We start from the raw sequence: 23,276 nt of genomic DNA on the forward strand, positions 1-23,276 counted from the left end.
TCAGCAGCTGTTTTGATGGCATTTAATGTTTCTCTTTTATATTTGTTTACAGATGCAATTGACAATATTAAGACTAATACATTATGGAGGAAAGATATGCATTGATTAATAAATAACAGTATATGTGGGGGTATCTTGTGATAAGGATTTTGTTTTGGCAGCAGTTCAGCAAAAAAAAAGAAACTGATGATTTAATAAATTAATAGAAGAATCATCGTCCAGCAATACCATGTTTTGGAGGCGAGGTATCTGAAACCCAATTATATCGGGTAGCCTATATACCATGTCAATAACTTGGCTCCTGTTTAACGCAAGTAAACAAAAAAAAAAAGTTCATATATATTACGTAAAAACAGTCTTTTGATTTCACAGAAAGCATATTGGGCTTGGGATCATCCTCAGCTGACAGTATTTCCATCAATAGCCTTTCCATAATTTTTCAAATCATCAATTTCTGTTGTAACGTTTTACACATGCATGACGTAAGGCCACTTCCACAATTTAAACTCTGTAACCTGTTTCTCAACCATAAAGATGCATTTAAATAAGAATATGATAGTTTACAAGTTGTATTATTTGATGGTTTTATTGAAAAGTGTAGTAATATTGACAATACTACCACTAATAGTACTACTACTACTAGTACTACTATCCGAAAGTCGGAATTCAGACATTTCTCAGTGAACTTGAAGGCAACACTCTAGCCTCGGTGTGGTCACGTGTCACATATATGCGGAAGTACAGAACCGTTGTTTCGCTGCCTGTTTGCTAATCAGTTGGCTCAGCTGCTAGCACAGATAGCCTTGCTCACGTTCATTGTTTTCTGTAACCGTTAACAAGTAAACAACACCCATGGTCATGTAAGACATACATTTTCACGTGACTGCATGTTTTTTAGTGTGTCGTATACCTAATTAAATCTGAATTGTTCGGTTAAAGGCTCATGGCGATTATTTCTTTAGCATGGACAGGCTTTCTGTTGACTGTCAATCTATTAGTTCCCTATATTATAACGTATAACGCTAGATTATGTATTGTAAACACTAATAGTGCGGGTTTATTTAACCATAAACAGCTACAGGGACCAACTTTAGCCAATAAAAGTAAATCTACATACGTTTGTGTATTCCAGCATTGTCACGTGAGGTCGAGGAGTGTGGGTTAGCTCAGGATACTGGGTCTAAATATCGTTATGACAGTGTTGGTGCGTTGGATCTAACAACAAGCACCACTGTGAAACAGTTGGCTGACTTTATCTTCCGTTTTCTCTATCATTCTCTGTCATCACTCAGCATTGTTCTTGATTATTTGTCGTGTGTTGCTGTGTACAGAATGACCGAGAAGCACTGCCTGGAGGGCCAGGTGTACTCCGTGCCTCTCATCCAGTCGGACCTGAGGAGAGAGGAGGCTGTCCATCAGATAGCAGACGCGTTGCTCTACTTGGAGACCATCTCTACGGATATTTTCAGAAGGCAAGGCCACACACAAACACAGAAGACTTACCTTAACCCCAAGGACTGTATATACGAAGCCTAACCACGACCAGACTAACCCTTACCGTAAAAGTCTTCACCCTGCGATGTAATGTTTTACATTATGGAGACGTGCATTTTGTCTCCATAAGGTAGGCGAGTCCTGTGTAGACAGATGTATGTCCCCACAAGACGGCACACACAGTATATAATCAGTTCTAGTGATACCAGTTGTATATTTCAGTAAATTAGAACATATTTTACTGTTCAGATCTTCACACATATTAAGCAGTTTTGCCCGCGTTGCTCTGTGTGTAAGGTAACTTCTAATAGACTATTATTTTTGACATTTTACTGAAATGAAATCCATAAATAACAAAAGAATGAGAGATTAACTGATGATGGAATGAATAGTGGAGGTACAACTATTATAACAATCATATTTTCTATTCATTTCTTTAGATTCATTCTTTAATTTTGTAGTTAAGTAAAGTAAAACAATGCCAGAAGGTACTGCAGTGTGAGTAACAAACGAAGCCAGTCAGCACAAAACTACAATCAAAAAGGTTGTTAATATCAAAGCATCTGTTCCAAGTTTTAATTGACATAAAATAATGTCATAGTTAATGGATTGCACAGTCAGATCTATATTCTCAGCCACATGTTATACCACAGCACCTGTTTCAGAACAGCTGGTCCTGTCTGGCACCCTGAAAATAGAGGAAGCGTCTCCTGTAACTACAAGAAACGAGTGACATTTCATTTATTTACAGAATTGTTTTGCCAATAAAAGCTTCTGATAGATGATGTGTTAGTAATTAGATAATTGATATGAAATGATTGATAAGAGTTCCCATCATCTTTATTAATTCATTCAGCAACGTGCACATAGAGAACAAAATATGTTACGCTCTCCTCTATATTGAATTGTGTTGCATGGTCTCAGAAATATCTTCCTCTGTGTGTGTGGATGTGTGGATGTCCATATTCATGCTGGTGTGTGTGTGTGTGTGTTTTGCTTCCAGGGTGTCTGACAGTGTAGAGAGGAACCGCCGTCAGCTGCAGACCGTTACTGACCGGATCAGACTAGCTCAGGCCCGCGTCGACAAGATCAAAGGCAGTAAGAAGGCCACCAAGGTAACACAGCACCTCCAATTTGGCAGGCAGCTTTTACACCTCTGATACCCAATAAGGTGACAAGATCATTGAAAGCAATAATTAGCCCGGTGTCTGCCAGTTGCATCAGCACTTTTCTCTGTGTGTGTGTGTGTGTGTGTGTGTGTGTGTGTGTGTGTGTGGGGGTGTGTGTGTGTGTGTGTGTGTGTGTGTGTGTGTGTGTGTGTAGGTTTTCTCCAGTGCAAAGTACCCGGCGCCAGATCGACTTCAGGATTACTCGTCTATTTTTACTGAGGCTACAGACCCCTCCTCACAAAACCGCCCCCGACGAAAGATACAGAATAAACTTCGCCCCTTTGATGAGAAGGCCTTGCAGGTGAGATAGATGCATTGAAATGTTGATGACACGAGGAATTAAGCCAATTAAAACAAAAAAAACTAACTAGTGGGCCTCTTTATACAGCTGACACTGCTAAAAATGTGGGTTAAAAAAGGGCTAAATAGAGGCATGGGTAATTTCCATTTCCATGGCTTTTATCTTATTACTGAGAGTTACGACGCAGCTCTTACTCCTGTCAGACGAGGACAGGAGTGCTTGGAGCTGAAGTCTCGACTCCTCCATATTTATGTAGACTGTAGGGAAACCCTCCCATGACCCCCTCAGTAGTTATGACATCTTGCTCCTCCAGAATCCATGGTCTTCTTTTCTTCACCCTGGCATAAATTTCCTACATATTTTCATATATATATTTCTTTTTTTTTAATAAATGGGCGTCATCGCCTCTTTCTGCCAGTCCATAGACTCTGTTTCCTGTGTCCACTGTCACTGTGGCATCCACAGTATGTACAGTGTGTGTGAAGCATCAGCTGTCGAACTAGAGTCTATGTCCAAACCCTTAACTATGATCACTGATAGAAGAAGCCTGAATCATATTCTTTCCCAGGGTGCCTGGGCTCACCTTCAAACAGAACAGGTAAAGGCTCCCCATCAGATCTTTAGATTGACAAAAACTGACAAATACTTCAAATTATTATTTGTTTTGGTCTGGATAAACATTTTATTTGTGGCAATAATACGACACAATCAATTTTAAAGTATGCGTCACACTTTTGTGTTACTATTGTCACGCATGGTTATTTTGTTGTTCAACGAACTAAAATGTATTAGAATGAACAGCTGTTTCGCATCATCCTGATTAAAGAATAATTTATTACTCAACCAGCACCGAAGAGCTTTCATCCCCGTCAGTGTCAATTTTCTCATGCCTCTGATTTAAATAACCGACTTGCATCCATTTAATGAAATGTTCCATTGGTCTGCAGAAATAGCAGAGCAATCATGATCGCTCCTCGTGTCTTGCTCCACAGGTGATGCTTGGTTAGGAGGTAAAAAAGGAGGCGAAAACAACAGACGTGTAGAAAAGTGAAATGTGTGATAGTGTTCTCCTGAGTGGTTTTGTGGCCGTCTGTGTGTATGTGTGTTCACAGCTCAGCACAGGCTCCTGCATTATTTATTGTGAACACCACTGTTCTTCCATTAACATTTTAGGAAACTTTACAAAAAAAACAGCATATTTTCTGCTGCGTCTGCTTGGTCTTGGGACCTGTGTGTGTTTTGTCAGAGGAGGGATAACAGGGAGAAATGAAAACACTGCTACTACTTTATTTCTCTGGTGCAGAAATGCATTATTCAACATCCCCCAGAAGCAATGTCCCGCGCATGCAGGAGCACTTTGGTGACATTTTGTGATTTGTGTTATTCAAGATTCAGTTGACATTTTACAGATCTATCTCTGTATGTCTTCCTTTCAGGAGAAATTGATGTATTTTCCAGTGTGTGTGAGCAAGAAGAAGAAGTCTGAGAATGCGACGGAGGAGGGGCTCGGCAGTCTGCCACGCAACATCTCATCTGTCAGCTCACTGTTGCTCTTTAATACTACAGAGAACCTGTGAGTCCACACACACACAGACAGCGATACTAACTGTAAACACACATTGTCTAAATCTCTTCTTCGTGTGCTTTTGAAGATATAAGAAGTATGTGTTCCTTGATCCTCTGGCGGGAGCAGTGACGAAAACACACAACACGCTGGAGACGGAAAAAGAAGAGAAGCCGTTTGATGCACCGCTGTCCATCACGAAGAGGGAACAACTGGATAGACAGGTACATCAAACGCCCCTCTCCAACCAAAATACATTGTTCATTTGACTACTTTGTATGAATGATTGGTAATGATGCATGAATGCAATGTTCTGTCTCTGATCTGATCTTTTCCTCTCGAACAGACGGCAGAGTCTTACTTCTATGTGCCAGACCTCGGTCAGGTGCCCGAGATAGATGTGCCGTCCTTCCTGCCCGACCTCCCAGGCATCGCAGACGACCTCTCCTACAGCGCAGACCTCGGACCCGGCTTTGCCCCATCAGGACCCACACACAACATCCCGGATCTGCCCTCTTTCACTGAGGAGAGCGATGCACATGGTACACACACACTGAGACACACGCACACACACATACAATTTAGGCTAATACTGTGTTTGAAAAGCTGATGTAGACTTTTCATCTCTTTCTCTTTCAGGATCTCATCTCCAACCTAATGTTCCACCTCCTCCTCCACCTCCTCCCCCTCCTCCTGAGCCTGCCGTCGCCCCTGCCATTCCTGCAGGAGCCCCCCCTCCTCCTCCACCTCCCCCTCCTCCTCCCCCCCCTCCTCCCGTTGACAGCGCCACAGGAGTCTCTCGAGCGCCGAGCTCAGGTTTGTCACATGCGCGCAACTCGAATCTTGTTCTGGCTACACACTACAGACTTGTAGACCTAAAATGAATATGATCGAGCTTGACAGTGTATTAAAGCGGTGAAACTCTGCCACTTCTTCACACACACACACACAGAGAAACCCTATTCACTCTCTTGCATTATTGTTATTGCCAGCAATGGGCTTAAAAGAATAGCCTGCCACCCCTGACTGTGTGACTGTGTCCTCTGTTTGCAGGCCCTGCGTCCGGTGCTTCCACCGCGGTGGTTGCGCCACCAGACGGCCGCGCCAATCTCCTGGAGTCCATCCGCAACGCTGGAGGCATCGGCAAGGCCAAGCTACGCGACGTTAAAGACCGCAAGATGGAGAAGAAAAAACAGAAGGAGCAAGAGCAAGGTGTGCGATCGCTTGCATGCGGCTGTGTTTCTGCTCATGTTTTATTAACTGTAACACGAGGAGCTTTAACGATGAGGAAAGAAAGACATGCAATCAAAGCACAGCATTCACCCATGAGTTCATACAATGTGTTACACTGCATGTCGGTGTGTGAGCATACATCTCATGTAGTTATCACAGTCCATGTCTTTGTGAGCTTCACTTAATAAATGGCAACACGGTTATAGTTGTCTTTTAAATTGTCTTAAGCTTAAAAATATCAGAAAGCATATATTTTGCTTTAATTTCCAGTTTATTTATACCGACTAACGAGATAACAAGTCTTGCTGTAATTATGTGCTCCACTCTGAAGCGCGGCACTGGGGAATGATTGAAACCATTTCACTGCTCCAATTACGAATTAGAAAAATAATACAAATGGTGTAACTGCCCGTCTTTGTCTCACAGCAGCGGGAGCAGCAGCGAGTGGTGGAGACTTTATGTCTGATCTCTTCAACAAACTCTCCATGCGAAGGAAAGGTGTGGAAATCTTTTTATGTCAAATGAGATTGAATATACTGATGCACGTGGTTGGAACTGCACACAGTAAGTAATGTGTCCTGTTCCATCTGTAGGCATATCTGGTAAAGGTCCAGCCGGTGGGGAGTCGGCTGGTACCGGCGGTGCATTTGCCAGGATGTCGGATGTCATCCCACCGCTTCCCGCTCCGCATTTGACGACAGACGATGAGGACTGGGAAGCATAACACGATGGACAATGAACACTTAAAGGGCCAGTGTGTAGAATTTATCAGCTCCGAGCGTTGAGGTTGCAGATCTATCTGAATATCCTCTGGTGTGCCAAGCGTGTAATGAGAGCTACGGTGGCCAGGCAGGGACATGTGAATGGCCTCAGCTAGAGCCAGTGTTTGGTTTGTCCATTCTGGGCTACTGTAGGAAGTACATAGCGGAGTGAAGAGGATGTAGATATAAATGGCTCTTTCTAAAGTAACGAAAACAGTTGCTTTCAAATGATTACACAACAGTGAAGACATAATGTGAGACACTGGTCCTTTAAAGCACTGATAATTAAAGCATTCAATAGTTTTGCATATTGTGTAGAAAGGACATGTTCCTCTTATCACTGAACAATATTATAAAGTGATAAGTTCTCTTACTAACAAAACATTTGTAAAATGGCCAATAATTGGCTTCATAATGATAAGTGCATTGATTTGTCGAACAGTTTAACAAAACATCACTAAAACTCACAATAATAAAACAGTTTATTGATCATCGTCGTTGTAAAACATAATTTCCTTAAATTAAACAAGTGTTAGAACATCCACAGAACCATTTTACTAACCTCTCTTATAAAGTCATTCGACATAACACCTAACAATAAATGCTTGAAATATTTAACACATTCTTCAAGAGTAAATCAGTCAACGGCGTGTCTGATGTCTGTAGAGTAGCTGCTTCAGTGATTCATCTCAACATACGGCATTTAAAAATAACCGACATGTTCCACTCAACTCGAAGACATTGCAGGACTGATACACCCGAGTCAATCTGATAACTGCCCTCTGTCCTGCAGTGTGACTTCACTTCTCTGAACCAGAGATGTTAGCACGCCAAAGCAGAACACAAGAACTGAAATGTAACAAACACCAACTATGGTGCACTGAAAAACAGACAAACTGAACTTCAGCCAAGAGCACTCACAGGTCTGACAGCTTCAAAATAAACCCAAAATAAAAGGGCTGAGGCAGTCTTGTGATAAGTATTACAGATATAGATTTATAATAGAACACATACATTTTTTACTAAATTTGCAAATAACGGCCGTTGCGCTGGCTTTTCCTCGAAGTTCTTCCCAACCTCGGTCAGTTGAGCACAGCGTGAGTGACACTACACTTGCTTCTGCTTCTTCTCCAGGAAGAACTAGGACAGAAGAGGATCCAGACAACATATGAATACGTTTCAGTCACGACGCAGTAGTTAGTTTTTGAGAAGTGGAGTCATGAGCGTGTTTGCTTCTCACCTTCCGTAAGGCAGCAAAGGCGGGGCCAAAGGTTGCGTGTGTGCTCGTGCGACTTTTGATCCACGTTGGAAGTTTGGAGAGCGTAGCCGGTCGAGAGTAGCGCCGGTCACACAGCACAATGGAGGAATAGTCGCCACGGTGGCGGATAGCTCTTCCTTCGGGCAGATGAAGTCAAACGCGTATGAATACCGATCATCTCACCAGCTATGGAATCAGAAGTTATTGTATTGCATGAATGTTGCATCGTTACCTATGGATTGATTGACAGCCTTCATGCAGAGGTTCTCTATGAGTGCTTGTCCGGGGCTCCTCCCTCCACTGTGAGGCTAAAAAGAAAACGCACTCATGTGAGCTTGTACTTGTTTTGACAGGTTTGTGGACACAGTGGAGACTATTAGGACAGTTACCAGGTGTTTGTCCAGATAGGACATCTTTTCCTGCAGCTCTGGGGATTTGATGTTGGGATACGGCATTCCCACCATCACCACGCACCTGTCATCACATGCACACCGAAAAAAGAGCATTTAGCATCACGTGCTTTTGCACAGCATGCAACCGCCAGCTGTCTCACCGACAACACACACCTGCCCAGGTCATCGGAGAAGTTGATGCCCTCGCTCATCTTTCCTCCGACGACAGAGAACAGCAACGCTCCCGTGAGCCCACCGGCATCCGCAGCACACCTCTAACGAAAGGAAAGGAGACACTCGTGTAACACTCGTAGAGGCAAACGCTCTTAGACCGATTATCTATATGTTGGTGGTGATGTTTGAGGCAGTGACAGGTCACCTGGATACAGCGGGAGAAGTCGCTCAGCACCTGCTCGACCTGGTTGGCTTTCTTTGGCTCCTGGAAGATCTGAGAAGGTAATGAGATAGCTTACAGACGGTCTGCAAAAATCACGTTAACAATGATTCCCTTAGAAACGGCATGCCACCATTGAGCTAAGGCGGTCGGCTCGGGTGAAAGTACCTTCTTCTTGTTGGCCAGACGAGTCAGAACACCGCTGGCCTCCCAGTGGGAAACCATGCGCCTCGAGTACTCGTAAGAAGGGAAGAAGCACACGACCCCGCCGGGGACCACGTTACAGATGTTGGAGAGAATGCGCCCAGTCTCGTCCATCTGTCACCAGGCACAGATTGTGCTTTCGTGTAAATTCAACGATAGCAAAGCAACAAACAGCATGTGTGAGTGTGTGTCTGTTACCATGCGTGGAGAGTCTCTGTTTTGGAAAGTAAAATCCAGCTCCTGACCGGAGGGACCGCTGCACAAGACGAGGGGAAGAATGTTCTCGGGAGGAATTACATGACCTACAGACAAAGTGAATTTAAAACAACACAAACATATTCTGTTATTTTACATGATCAAATAAAAACAATATTCTATATACAATACAACTCTGACAGCAAATAACAGCTGTATGCAACATAACTAAGAAGTTCCACATCTTGTGAGTTTGAGGACGAAGTAGTCATGAATCTCTTTTTGTATGCCAGTGCTGCAGTGTTGTTCATGTGGAGTGCTGCGCTGTTTTGAAAACGGGCCACTCACCACAGGAAAACTCCGTGATGCGCTCCTCTCCCACTCCGGCAGAAAACAGCAGCTCTTGTTTGAAGTCTGAAACCTGCATATCACATCTTTCAGAATGATAAAAAAACATACACAGCGAAGGCTTGGTTTATTTTTCGGAGAGTGAAAATGACTTACAGGCTGCATGGTTCCTCCTGCGATGATGACTGCTCTGCACTGCTTCAGCACTTGGGCAAAGTGGACGGCTGGATTCAACAGCAGGAACTTGACACTGCTCTCTGACAAAGTACCTGGACATGAAACAGTGAGTGCATTTTTATACAACACTTTGATTTCACTACTATGCTTTATTTGGAGGTGTGTGGATGTATTTTTTCAAATGGTACCTTGTCTGTGCACCAATAGTCTGCCATCAGTGTTGCTGTTGGTGAGAGCCATGAAGAAAACCTCCACTTGCATCATGGGAGATGCAGACAGTACTTTCTCTGCCTCTGACCCCTGCTGGTCTGCTGGGGAAACTGCACACATGGGAGCAGGTGGAGTAGATGAATCATGAACAACCGGAGGAATGCTACACGGTTCAGTGTCTGAGTGTGGACGTGAGGGATGAAACAACATCTGCACATGCAGCTTAACCAAAAACACTCACTTGCATCTTCTTTTTTGCAACATGCTAGTTTTCCCAGTTTGATAACAACATACGTGATATCTGTTCTCCTGCATGTGCATTTTACAAACAAGGAAATGTTGAGACATTTTCATGGTAGTAGTAGTTATTGTGGGTACCGTCTGCAAAAGTGCTTAGTCAGTGTAAAGTTGTAAAATTACTCTTTAAAGGAAAGTGAATTAATCTCAATTTAGTTCTGTGACAGCCAAAGTTTCCAGAAATGAAGAGTTTTAAGTTTTTCTCATTGCTGATGAGGATCTATAACCGTAATGCCACACGTCTGCAATGACGACGTTCATCACGGGCGACGTAAAACTCATCCCTCTGACCTGGCGCATTGCTCTGGTTGCTCTGCAGCGTTTGAAGGTAGCGGTTTAGGCCCTCTGTGCGTCGGTTCTCCTTGTTGGAGTTGCTCTTAGTGTGCAGACTCACACCTGATCCTGCGTACTTCTCCACGAAGCCTCCCAGCTGCAGAGAGAAGACACGTGTGGGATTCATTCAATTTTACAGTGGACCCGTCAATATTTATGAGGCAGAAACGAATAAATACAAATATGTTAAACACTTACTTTTCTGTTAATCATGCTCTTCTCAAAGTATCTCTGTAACTGAAGGGAGCGACATTGAAGGATTCAGAGTTTGCCGTTTGAATATGGCGTTTAAGAGCCATGTTTTAGATTTTTTAAACAGCATTAGAACACTTTCAGCCACCTTAAACAAGTTGATATTGTCGATCTGAGCCTTGAAGAGGAAGTTGTTGATGGTGTGCAGTTCAGTTCCTAAAAGATAAAGAAACATGACCAGTTGGCAATGTATTCTTAAATGTGTATTGTGTGTTTAGGTGCATCTTGTTTACTAACCTGTTTGTGTCGTCTGGCTCTGCGGATTCTGCCCCACCTTACCTGCGTGGATCACATCATTTACATCATCATTTGAAATGCCGAGCAATGTTTCCCACCTACCCTTGTTGCAGACTGCCAGTAATCAATAATCAGAAACTCACCTCCCAGCACTCGGACAAGCCCCTCAATCACAAACAGAATCTGTTTGATGTACATCAGGTTCTTTGCCTTCAGTCTGCTCCTGGTGTTACACAAACATCAAGAATCAGGAGGTCCTATGTAATTTCCTCCACAACCGTTCATCCGAACCGCACTATATTACAACGCTGAATTGGTGGGCGAGTGCATTTTTTTGAGTCTGTGTGTAAACTTACTTATAGCGGTCGGCATACTGGGTGAGCTGCGAGTGGGCACGGCAAAGCTATGGAAGATTCACAAATCAGTATCACGCAGATTTAGACTTACATGAGAAGTACATGAGATGTATGAAGGTGTTAACCTGCGCTCCAGTGAGTTCTGCGCTGTGTATACTGGAAAGTGTGTCACTAAGATTGTGAGCTTCATCTATGATCACCACCTGTAAAAGAAAATATATAGATATGTATATATATATATATATATATCTCAACATTTTTGCTTTCAGTAATATGATTGATACTAATCCAGGTATGGCAGAATTATCAGGAACACAAACTGTCTCAAATGCCTCATAATCATTGCGTGTTAGTTTAGTTATTGCTGTGTTCCAGAGGTTCCTGAGGGGAAACTACTGATGAAATATTGTGTGTTTTTACATCTAATCCTACCTGTCCCTTCAGCTGGACCCCTGCTGCCCTCCTCGTGGCTTCATGAAGCAACATCTGATAGGGCAACACCACCAACTATGCAGATGAAGATAAACATACACCACAAAGATGCATAAATAAATAATGCTTTCAAGAAATTTAGGAACAAGCTAGAGCGATGTTAGCAGCACAGCAAGCAGCTGCTCCCCACTGTGATGAGACACAGGAATGGATGAACGGAGGAGGAAGAGGACAGTGTTACCTGTGCAGGGGGAACCGCTAGGCGTGTGGCGTAGTAGGGACACGAATGTGTCTCTCTGCCCAGCTTCAGCATCTGCTCAATATCGTGGACCGTCCCCAGAACGCCGTCCCTCATCTGCTGCAGTGCTGAAGCTTTCTTATAGGGACACACACTCTTTGCTGGGCCTCGCTTACGCTTTGCACCCTCGTCATGCTGCGGCTTCTCTACAGAATGGCAGAACGGGCAGCAGTGTAAGCAAAACAAGTCTTGTTTATTTTTTATGTTTTAAGACAGCTCTTGGGTTACGGATGCGTTCTATAACGGCATTTCTGTTTAATTCTGATTTGTGGCATGTTTTGTGCTGTTGTTTGACTGTAACTCATTGTGATTGCTGTCTCTCTTGGACCAGGAAAGCTTTTCTGGTTCAACTAAAGATGATATGATATTTTTAATTTACAATCCTCTAGCTATTTGTGAAACGATCGTCTGTAAGTTCTGGTGTTAGTGTGTGCAGGGCTCTCACCATGTTTGTTTTTCTGCATCTCCATGCAGCGGTCGTTAATGCGCTGGCTGCTGCCCAGGCGGCGCACCTCTTCGTTGATACACAGATTCTGGAAAGTACACAGTTTTATGTTTGCCGGGCAAATCCTGTCAGATGTCAAGATTGACGATCATGTTTTAATGATTGAATTCAAGTAACGATTCCTGTTTAATGCCAAGCTTTGTGTGGGATGGACAGACAGGTAAGGTTTTTCAACATCCCATTTTTGATCGTTTTAATCAAAGTTTTTAGCCATGTAATCACATTTTTTGTACTTATCCTTGAATTGGAAAATACACGTAATGAAAGGTATAAATAACTGGAATTGGTTTTCTTGGAAACTTCTACGTGGAAACAGAGTCTGTAGCAGACAACACACTCGTGAAGCTTCTCACACAAAACTATATCAGTGTTCACAATGGATTAGGTTTAACCAAAATAAACTTAAGTGTAACCCGTTCACTGCTGGTGTGTGTGTGTGTGTGTGTGTGTGTGTGTGTGTGTGTGTGTGTGTGTGTGTGTGTGTGTGTGTGTGTGTGTGTGTGTGTGTGTGTGTGTGTGTGTGTGTGTGTGTGTGTGTGTGTGTGTGTGTGTGTGTGTGTGTGTGTGTGCGTGCGTGCGTACATACGTGTGTACGTGTGTGTGTGTGTACATACCTGCCGTGAGCCCAGTGTGACCAGACTGATGTCCTTGCTGAAGGGGCTCTTCTGAACCTCATGGACAAATTGGGCCAGCTGGGAGTGTGTGCGACTGCAGTAGTAAATCTGAGAACACACATGTAATGCGTCACACTCATCCTTACAGTTATTAAAGTTACAGCGTGACATTTCTCTTTCTCTCTCCCTCTCTCACACACCTTAGTAACATGCTCTTCAACCAGCTCGTCGTCGGCGTCATCCTCAGCACCACAAAATCTGAGCACGAGAGCAAACACACCCTGCTGTCATGTCCGTCACAACATTCAATATGATTGGTAACCACTCAATAATCAGCGGCTGCGCTCACCTGCTCCTGGTCTTTGACTCGTCATCACTCTCATATTCCGCAATGATGAGATCCTCATCCTCTTGCTCGCCTTGTGTCTCTGTGTCTTCCTCTTTACTGAGGTGGAGCAATTTGAATGCCTCTTCATCTTCACAGCTCTACAGACGCATACATGTATTTATGAAGTTGTAGATTCTTGAGTTAGTGATTGTACATGCCACCGTGCAGGACCACTTACTTTTCTCTTCATTGCATACTTAAGTTGAACATTGTTTCTGATCATTTCTAATCGTTCTTCCCTCTTCTTCCTTTTCAATTCTTCTTCCTGGCACATAAAAATAAACCACATCCGATAATATTCAAAAGATGAGCAGGTGAGATGTCGAAGTTCCCAGAGATCCGACGCCAAGGACACATCTGAAGTACATTGATAGTTTTACCTTCAACTTTGACACCAAGTCACGCTCTGCCTTTTTCTGAACAAAGTCAGTGATCCAGTCCGGCTCTGCTGAGGAGCTCGTGGCGGAGGCCGGAGCAGTAGAAGTGGAAAGAGATGCTTCTCCTTCATGCAGCAGAGCAGCCATCTCCTGTCTGCTCTTCTCCTCGTGGTCTCTGAGCCAGCTCAACGCTCCACATATTAGACTCAGAGACTTGCCCTGAGTTGAAGGACATTATGTTAAAAGAAAAACACAAAATCATCAATAAAATCGAACGGCTCTTGTTGTAAATCTCTCTTATATACATGCAAACATACACACCGTTCCAGTTGGACTTTCAAAGATTCCAACTTTGCCCTGGTCAAGTGCACTGTACAGGGCCTGCATGAACTGCTCCTGGATGTTATAGGGCTGGTAGGGAAATGGAAATTGGGCCCTGCCATTCTCCATGTTCATGAACCTCCCTGAGAGATGACATCAGGGTTAACAAAGGAGCCCCTTGATCAACAGAAGCACACACACACACACACACAGTGTGTTTAGACTGGCTTGTATTCGCTACAAGCTTCACCTCCTGATTGTTGTGTCTAACATTACAAAGCCAGACAGACAGGCGCCGAATTCTGCTTTTGGATTGGATTCTGCTCATGTGCAGATCAATCTAACGTTAAAGTCATGACGAAGTAACTCACTATTTAAATAAAGAGCTACGTGTTATGTCAAGCTGCTAATTGTATTGGTCGTCACTGCGAGCTTTCAAGTTTCCTTGAAAGGAAATCTGTATTAATAGCTGTCTCGGATTCATGGCTAGCTAACTCATAACCTATTCGCTTATTAGCCGGATTCTTACGGTTGTCATATAATAACTACTTACCCGAAGATATTCCTCAGAAAATAGATTTTACTCTGTGGTTATGTTAAACTCCCGGCTATTCAACAACCGCGCCAACAGACAGCAGTGGGGGCGGATTCTGACCAATAGGGAGCAAGATAAACCAAAGAGCGCATGTTTTTATTTATGCTGTGCTTTCGTGTTCGGTGCTATGTACACGTATGGACTATATATTTGTCATTTAACGCGGGACTATTGAGTTATTACAGAATATTTTAACTAGCTACACTAGTAACTGTCTATGTGATGGCATATTATATCTCTAAATGTTGCATTGGCTCAGATTTTATAAGTGCACCGCCTTTCCGGGACATGCTTAGATGGTATAAGAAGCGCCACCTACGCGGGTTTAACCCCCAGGCCCTCGTAGAGTCTGGAAAATTCTCTGCCCTTTTTTAAGCGCTTGTCAGACGCCACACTGCGAGACAACGTGGACTGGAAGTAACCTAGCCGATAGCTCATACTCTACTATCAATATAGATACAAGTGTGACTGGTGCACGACGATTGCACGGTCTCAGCGCAGCTAGCTGGAAACTGTACCGTGTAGTTTTTACTTCAATAGCACTTACAAGTACGTAAGGCTAGCCAACAGCTTTACCAGCGTTAGCTAGCTAGCTAGCGTTGACGTGAGACAGGGTGTCTCCTACTGCGTGGTTTCAGAAGTATAGTTAGCTTTAGCCACCACGACAGAAGCCAGTGTTCATTTTAAAATTGTGGTGCAGGAGTAACGTTAGGAGGGATACATCTGCTTCATGACGATGACTGCAGAGGAGCCGATGAGTGAAGGACAACACGCCATCCCAATGGAGGGAGAGGACATCACACCGAAGAAAGACGGGGGTGTTTTAAAGGTAAGTGATTGTGTTTTTAACGCCAGCTAACGTTAGCTGAGTGGTTAGCTGGCTGCTTGTTTGTTACTCATTCAAATGTTCTAACGTTAGCTGTTGTTAGCTCATCTAACGCGTGCGCTGTTAATACACGGAGCACAATGTTGACTACACGGTAACACTGCGTGTTGTTTCCTACCATTGGTCTCATAGCTAAACGTCAACTTCTGGGTGTGCACAGCGTGGATAATTAATCAGCCGTTTCAACCGTCCTCACTTCTAGAAGTCTCTGCAGTCCTGGAGAGATTCTTAATGCTCAAACTATTCATGCTCATGGGGACATTTGATATTCACACACCCACACGCGCAGGGGTTTACAGCTCACGTTCATTCACAAAGGATTTCGGCAGCTTTGTCTAATGCAAAGTATCAGATAGCAGTGTGTGTACACAGGTGGCGTATATCTGTTGCTGTGAGAAGTTTTTTTTTTTTTTTGAACGTCCCTTCATCATTATTTTTTGACAAATCATCTTCTTGGTTTTGCAGCTGGTGAAAAGGGAAGGCACGGGCACAGAGCTGCCCATGACCGGCGACAAAGTGTTTGTACACTACGTTGGCACACTTCTGGATGGTTCTCATTTCGACTCGAGCAGAGACAGAGGAGAGAAGTTCTCCTTTGAGTTGGGCAAAGGTTGGTTTCATGTCTGATAGAGACGTTCAGCTGTCATAGTTGCACGGTGCGTGTCGGTAATCGGCCTTCTTTGTGTCTAGGTCAAGTAATAAAGGCATGGGACATCGGCGTGGCCACCATGAAAGTGGGGGAGTTGTGCAAGCTCATCTGTAAGCCAGAGTATGCTTATGGATCTGCAGGCAGTCCGCCCAAGATCCCTCCCAACGCCATGCTTGTTTTTGAGGTAAGCGTCGGTGATATCGGGTAACGCCGATTATCCATTTTATACTTTCAACCATACTCCCTGTTTGTTGTTGTTGAGGAATTGTACACCATGATCCTTTATGTGTGTTAAATATTAATTTACACATCTGCACACTTGTAGGTGGAACTGTTTGAATTTCGAGGCGAGGACATAACCGAGGAGGAGGATGGAGGAATCATCCGTCGCATCATCACTAAAGGGCAGGGATACTCCAAGCCTAACGAAGGAGCTTCTGTGGACGGTAACACTTCCAGACACGGCTATTTCTCAGCTAAAGTCGAAGAAACAAGATGTTACTGTGTGCGATTTATAATAGTATAATTTATGTAGTCAAGTTTCTAACGATAGAAATGGTAGTCTATGTTCTTTATTAAACTTCAACCAACACGTCAGACCAAAACTCAGTAAATATATGAGGCTGTATTTGCAAATAGATTTTTAAGCCATGAATTTACTTGCAAAAATCAGTTGGATTAAGATAGGTAGGCTATGGTAGATAATGGTGAGCTGATACAGAAATGCCTGCAAGTTTGCACAGTTAAAATTGTATGTTATTTGATGCCCAAATGATAAACTCTAATTTGTCTTCTGAGTCTTTGTCTTCTGACTCGCCCGTGTAGGCCTGAAAGGCGGCTGCACAGCGTTTTTAGTTTCGTCCTCCCTGGAGAGCAGAGGCTGGAGTCAGCATGAAGTTATATTTATCACAATAACTTTTTTTTAAAATGCAGGTCCAACACCTTGTAATATGTATGATTCACCTCACAAGCACTGAGACGGAGAGACAATTGTAATGCAGACGTTAACTTTCATGAGTTACAAAAATCCTCAAATGCTCAAATTAGCACAAACTGTTGAAGGGCCTTTAAACTGGACTTCCTGGTTTGTATTTCATGTTCTCCGTCATTCTCTGCGGTACGTTGCAGCAACATGCAGAACTGTGCGTCTACCTGCTGCCAAACCTGACGGGGTCGTATTTGAGGCTTGAGACAGATAGTACATAAGTAATGTTTATAACACATGAGCATATAGATAGGGACCGAAAAAAAGTGGATTATTTGAGGAATTTTGCTTCTTTTTTTACCTCACCATGATATCTGGCCCCTACTGGAGTCTATTGTAACTGTTTAAATCCAACCTGCTGATTACAAATGTTCACAGCATACATCCATATCAGAGTAAGTATCATTTTGCTGTGATAACAAAGCTAAATATTTAGACGGTTTGGAAATCACTCGTCCTCAGGTGTCACAAACCTCACAGCTGTCAGTCTGCATGCCAACAAGTCTCATTTGTAGCACAAACCCCATAACCGTCGCATTCTTCCTCCCCTTCAGTAACTGTGGTGGGTTCCTGTGAGGGCCGCGTGTTTGACGAGAGAGAACTGAAGTTTGAGGTCGGAGATGGAGAGGGTCTTGGCTTCCCAGTTGGAGTGGAGAAAGCTATAATAGCGATGGAGCAAGAAGAGGAGGCCCTCTTCAATATTAAGCCTAAGTATGATCAGATGCACTGTTTGTATGTTTCTCTTTCATCAGATCATTCATGTGTTTATCTCTCAAACTGAATTGTTGAATTGCATTGGGCTTGTGTTTAGACTAATGTATAACAATGAAAGAACTTGAGCAACACAATCGTTCCATCTACTCTAGAAGGTGGCGTGTTTCTTTTGCAATGTTGTTTTAATTCAAACTGCAACAGATAACGCTGAAATGCTTGAGATAATTAATTGTACGTGTTTTTTGATTTGTAGATACGGCTTTGGTAATGCAGGCAATGCCAAATATAACATTCCTGGTGGAGCAACACTGCAATACAAAATCAAGCTGACGGCCTTTGAGAAGGTAAACCGATCTTCTGAACACAACTTGGCTTTAGCTGGTCAGTTACATGTCCACTGTGTCCAGCAACATTCTCCCCTTCAGGAAGTGATTTGTGTGTTTCGGTTTCTTTAGGCGAAGGAATCGTGGGAGATGAACACGGTAGAGAAGCTGGAACAGAGCAGCATTGTCAAAGACAAGGGAACCCAGTATTTTAAGGTGAGCAGTCGGGTATTCACACAGCACACCGCTGTAAAGATCCTTTTTAAGTTGGGACACTTTGTCATGTTTTCTATTGAACTTATTACATATGCTTCAGGAGGGAAAATACAAGCAGGCATCAGTGCAGTACAAAAGGATCGTGTCATGGCTGGAACACGAGTCTGGTTTGTCAGAGGAGGACGAGAAGAAGGCCAAAGCTTTGCGGTTGGCAGCACATCTGAATTTAGCCATGTGCTTCCTTAAACTACAGGAGCCAAATCAAGTCCTAGAAAACTGTGACAAGGTATTTAATGTCTGTTGTTAACACATTTTTACAATTTGTAGACAATTTCTTCAGTAATTAGCAGGTTAAAGACTTGTTAGGTCTTTTTATGTTGAGTATAGTACTTAAAAATGTATTTTTATATGCTACTATGATACTAATATTTCTCTGTACTCTGTTCACAATCGTAGGCTCTGGAGCTGCAGGCATCGAATGAGAAGGCTTTGTTCCGAAGGGGAGAGGCACTGTTTGGTATGAAGGAGTTTGACAAGGCAAGAGATGACTTCCAGCAGGTTGCTCAACTGTATCCTGCCAACAAGGCTGCCAAGAGCCAGGTATAAAGCAGTGTTTCTTAAAGAGGATCCCTTAAATCTGGGCTTGTTTTCCCATCATGACGAGTTTGTTACAAATAATAATAATAAAAAAAAGAAACATTCAGGGAGTTAAATGAATGTGTCCTTTTTGAGATTCAGGGTGTTGCTTATTGTTTTCGACATGACGTGCGCAGTTCTCAGCAAAAATACAAAGTAAAAATGATCTTTTAAGAGTCATATTGACATCATACTAGAAATATAATACGTTTCACTAAAGTGTCTGTCGACATCTGTAGAATGTCACAAACATAAAAAAAGAAATTGGCCTTTTTTTGTGTAAATGAGCACACATTTCCCTTTTCCTGTGTAAAATAAATATTGTAAATAATAGCACATGTCGAATAGGTTTTAGAAGAGCAGTAAAAATCTGAAGACCGTCATGATATATATTTTCTTTTACTGTGCCGTCTCTGAGAATACGGTTGTCTGACCTCTCCGTTGTATTCTGCTAGGTGAGCCTTTGTCAGAAACGAATCAAGGAGCAGCACGAGAAGGACAAGCGCATCTACGCCAACATGTTCCAGAAATTTGCAGATCGGGATTCAAAGGTGAAGGATTGTGCTTTCTAAAAATGGCCACATGGGGGTGTGATAAGCATGCGTTTAGATTTTTCAAAGGGACTGATGTAAAAATCCCGACGCGATTCATGTTTTGTTTTTTCTCTCTGTCTCTCTGTCTGTCTCTCTCTCTGTTCATGAACAGAAGGAAGCAGAGACTGTGAAGGGTGAGGGAAAGGCGAGCGAAGATGATGGGATGGAAGTTGAGAACGGAGAAAAGGAAGTTGCCAGCGAAGCAAAGGCGTAGATAAAGATGCGACCATTACGGTTCATCTGTGCTTCAGACTTTTGTAACTTCAGCCATTTGTGTTTCAGGTGTGACTGTGTGTGTGTGTATATGTGTGAGATCGAGCATGTCAACGAGAGCACTGACTTTAGGAGCGTCTCCAAATGGCTCTATTTGTCCCCCGGGCTCTTTGCTTTAGCGGCCACCCAAGCTTGGGTGGGGCTTCTCCAGCTGATGGCACCATGGGACGTGGTTTTAATAAATTAATCATGTGCCCCACCCCACAACAACCCCACCCCTCAAACCTCTCAACCCGCAGCTTTGAACTGTGCATGTGTTGTCACAGCGCTTTGGGTAGGATAAAAGTGTATCCAAGTGTTAAGAGCAGAATTTCACCCGTCAAGGGCTCGACCATTCACCCCCTGTCCTCTACCCTTCATGTATTGCTATCCATCGAACACTCCTCATGGGCCTACTGATCAATTCCTGGAGTTGGGATGGTCATGTGCATAGATACGTGTCTGAATGTGAGAGTGACTGAGTCCCAAAGTACGTATGTAGCAGCACTGTGGATAGGTGGAGTAATAAGACGTTAACCTGGAATAGCTATCAAACTTTCAGCTTCTTTCTTTATCTGAAGACGGTGCTCCTCTATAACCCCCAGGTTACATGACTGTTTACCATGACTTTGTACTTTGCTTTTTCTGGTGTTGTGCTTGTGACTTCTTTGTTCTCCAGATGATGAATTCAACCAATGACTTAACTGGAATACGTGCATTTTAAAGCAGCTAGAAATGACATGCATTAGCCTCTCCTGGACACACTCAAGTAATAAAAGTTAGTCTTAATTTACTGTAAAAAAAAAACCACATGAATGAACGTGTGCTTGTATAGCCCGTTGGAATCAGGCTGTTGAAGATGGTACGCCAGGATAAGAATATGTGAGCCCTGTTCACCATCAGTCAACAGCACCTGTAGAGTGGGGCAGAAGCTGAATTAGGGGGTCTAGTTTAAAACTGGTCTATGGATCGTGTGTTGAGTTTCTTTGTCTTCTGAAAGGGTCACTGCTTGGTCTGCCCTGACGGAAGTATATAATAAAGAATAGCTACAATTTGATATTGTGTGATCTTTTTTTCCCTTGTCCCGTCTTGAAAAAAACTGGGAACCTGTCAAATATAATAAGGAATCTGCTGACAATTGGTATTTCACAGGCGCAATTAATCCAGCCAATTTTCTACACCATGATATGGAACTTTTAATACATATTGATTTACAGCACTTGTTTTGATTGATTTAAATAATGAGAAGAAAGTTTGTATTTACATTTGAAGCCCAGTTTGAGCTTTAGATTGAATTCATTGCATTAACTCTGACTGAAATTGAGATATTACTCATATTCTTAGTTTTAAAATAATGTTTAGTGGACATTTTAGATGATTTGTCGACGAGCAAAAAGTGAATCTGTAAAAAATCTTACAATTAAACAGTTTAAAGCAGAACTTCCAAGGTCAAAATAATGTCTCCTTTAATTTCTTCATATTAATTGTATATCAGTGATTTTTGCACTGTTCAAAGTAAAGTTATTGAACAATAATGGGAACATTGTTGGAGGCAGCACTAAATAGCTTTGGAGATATACTAAAAGACCACTGTCCACAAAATAGGATTAAATGGCATCAGCGTGTAAGCATTTCTATTTTGGAGGCTTTTGTGTGCTTTGAAAAAGACCCCAGTGTAAAATGTGTTTTCATTATTTGACCCAGTGTGTACCTGCAGCTGTCATGAGGTCAGAGTCTTCTTTTCCAAGGACAGCCGGGCTCTGATCTGATCCTCCAGCTCTCTCACGGGGACACCGTGTCAGTTTACGGATGTGCTCTGTCTACAGTGTGATAACTCACAAGAACCGTTTGTTTTCTCTGCAGGTGGCTGTATTTGAGTTATTGTCGGCTGGATGTTTGCTTTCTTTTGATGCGTCTTTGTTTTGTGACAAACTTATCAACCCAGGTTTACACAGAAAGGGAGGTGTAGGGTTTACTCAACTGGGAGGGGTTCTTTTCTTCTTTTGAGCAACTGGAGCTATCTATAAGTTCTTGGTTTGCTTGCGTGGTGGTATACAGTATATAAGTAATTACAGTGGAGGGCCGTCAGGGCCTGCAAGGCCTTCTCTGCTGGCCTAAACAGAATCACAAAGCTATATATATTTTATAATTTAATAATTTTTCTTAAATACACCATGTATTATAATTTATAAAAATATGTTTCCCATTATCTTATTTTCTCATTGCACAGCTACTGTCTTCCTCAGTTGCTCTGCTTCCAGTGCAGCTTGTTTTAAGTAGAGCTTTTATCCAATCAGATCTCACCTGTGTGTCTCTCGGTAAGAACAGAGGCAGAGGCCTGCAGACTCTCACCTGCAGCCAGTGCAGATTAAAGTGAATGGGGACGATATTGTTGATTGTCATCGTGTTCAACCAATCGGATCTTTAGTTTGACATGTTGGGCGTATTCTTTGACTATCAGAGCCTGCTAGCCGGCCTATAATGACGTCAGCATTACGTGCCTGTGTAGCTTTGCCGGGAGGTGCAGAGTGTGCTGTGATTGGTCAGTGGGCGAGCACGTGACTATCGTGAAACGAAACTTAACAGCCAGCAGAGGCTGCGCGCGATGGGGATATCCAGGGCACCGGTACATCAGGACATTATAGTTGATCGTGAGTGCTCAGTGCAGATCACCGGATACCCCAGGTCATACTACGATTCATCGCGGGAACGCAGTTCATTGCCACACAACAAAGTGCAGCTTCATAAATTACCACAGCGCTGAATCTTTCTGACACATATCAGCAGCATTTTTAATGCCGTGTGATGGGAGACAATGACACATTTCCACGATGTCCAACTATTATGTAGAAATATTTGTGTCCAGTAATAAATAATATATTTGACATCTACTTTTAGTTTCCATTAAAACAGTGAGAATAGTCAGGTTGGGGTCTGCCAACGACAGAGATGTAACAACACATGGAACACACTTTGAACAAAGTCTGCGATGTATTTGTCTCGTCAGAATGTAACCAATGGCAAGCTTTGAGACAGATGAAATGTAGATTGTGGATAAAAGTAATTTACATGGCTCAACAAGGGCTTGAATAACTATTGCACATTTGCACAGAGTTGTCCTTGTTACATGACATTTTAGGTTTATTTGAATGGGGACAGGTCCATTGCACGGACTGATGTCACATACCACAGACTTTACTGCCTAAGCTTGTTGGTAATGCACGTCCATATCTGTATTCTGTCAAATCTTGGTGAGCTTTTTAAAAATGCAATTATGAAATTTAAAGTTGCTGGACTTTAATCAAATTGTTTCAACC

The 23,276-nt window shown here is 42.8% G+C and overlaps 3 protein-coding genes across 4 annotated transcripts; 2 read left to right on the forward strand and 1 right to left on the reverse strand.

Annotated features, from left to right (window-relative positions):
* The first annotated feature begins 743 nt into the window (after positions 1–743).
* On the forward strand, positions 744–7,004 carry wash1 (WAS protein family homolog 1). Its single transcript, XM_079278265.1, has 11 exons — positions 744–860; positions 1,332–1,472; positions 2,498–2,609; positions 2,818–2,964; positions 4,401–4,537; positions 4,617–4,752; positions 4,875–5,070; positions 5,168–5,344; positions 5,582–5,740; positions 6,188–6,259; positions 6,355–7,004. The coding sequence occupies exons 1-11, from the start codon at positions 853–855 to the stop codon at positions 6,483–6,485; spliced, it is 1,416 nt and encodes a 471-aa protein (XP_079134391.1). The 5' UTR covers positions 744–852; the 3' UTR covers positions 6,486–7,004.
* ddx11 (DEAD/H (Asp-Glu-Ala-Asp/His) box helicase 11) lies at positions 6,987–14,719 on the reverse strand. Its single transcript, XM_079278254.1, has 28 exons — positions 14,664–14,719; positions 14,111–14,253; positions 13,793–14,008; positions 13,591–13,677; positions 13,374–13,510; positions 13,225–13,282; positions 13,025–13,132; positions 12,351–12,438; positions 11,849–12,051; positions 11,608–11,682; positions 11,301–11,378; positions 11,176–11,222; positions 10,963–11,042; positions 10,820–10,861; positions 10,671–10,738; positions 10,529–10,567; positions 10,289–10,427; positions 9,679–9,810; positions 9,470–9,582; positions 9,314–9,386; positions 8,969–9,072; positions 8,735–8,884; positions 8,552–8,620; positions 8,347–8,447; positions 8,170–8,254; positions 8,013–8,088; positions 7,763–7,917; positions 6,987–7,662 (listed from the first exon to the last, which is right to left on the reverse strand). The coding sequence occupies exons 2-28, from the start codon at positions 14,243–14,245 to the stop codon at positions 7,630–7,632; spliced, it is 2,691 nt and encodes an 896-aa protein (XP_079134380.1). The 5' UTR covers positions 14,246–14,253; positions 14,664–14,719; the 3' UTR covers positions 6,987–7,629.
* Positions 14,720–15,085: 366 nt separating this feature from the next.
* On the forward strand, positions 15,086–21,016 carry fkbp4 (FKBP prolyl isomerase 4). 2 transcript variants are annotated; one of them, XM_079277727.1, is made up of 11 exons: positions 15,086–15,534; positions 16,057–16,201; positions 16,282–16,424; positions 16,566–16,686; positions 17,780–17,936; positions 18,193–18,283; positions 18,395–18,478; positions 18,579–18,764; positions 18,935–19,078; positions 19,570–19,665; positions 19,820–21,016. In XM_079277727.1, the coding sequence occupies exons 1-11, from the start codon at positions 15,436–15,438 to the stop codon at positions 19,919–19,921; spliced, it is 1,368 nt and encodes a 455-aa protein (XP_079133853.1). In that variant the 5' UTR covers positions 15,086–15,435; the 3' UTR covers positions 19,922–21,016. The 2 variants fall into 2 exon arrangements, with proteins under 2 accessions (XP_079133853.1, XP_079133854.1); XM_079277728.1 differs by having other exon boundaries at positions 19,823–21,016.
* Positions 21,017–23,276: the final 2,260 nt, after the last annotated feature.

Source organism: Melanostigma gelatinosum (genome assembly GCF_949748355.1).
Source record: "Melanostigma gelatinosum genome assembly, chromosome: 1".
Lineage (NCBI taxonomy): Eukaryota > Metazoa > Chordata > Actinopteri > Perciformes > Zoarcidae > Melanostigma > Melanostigma gelatinosum.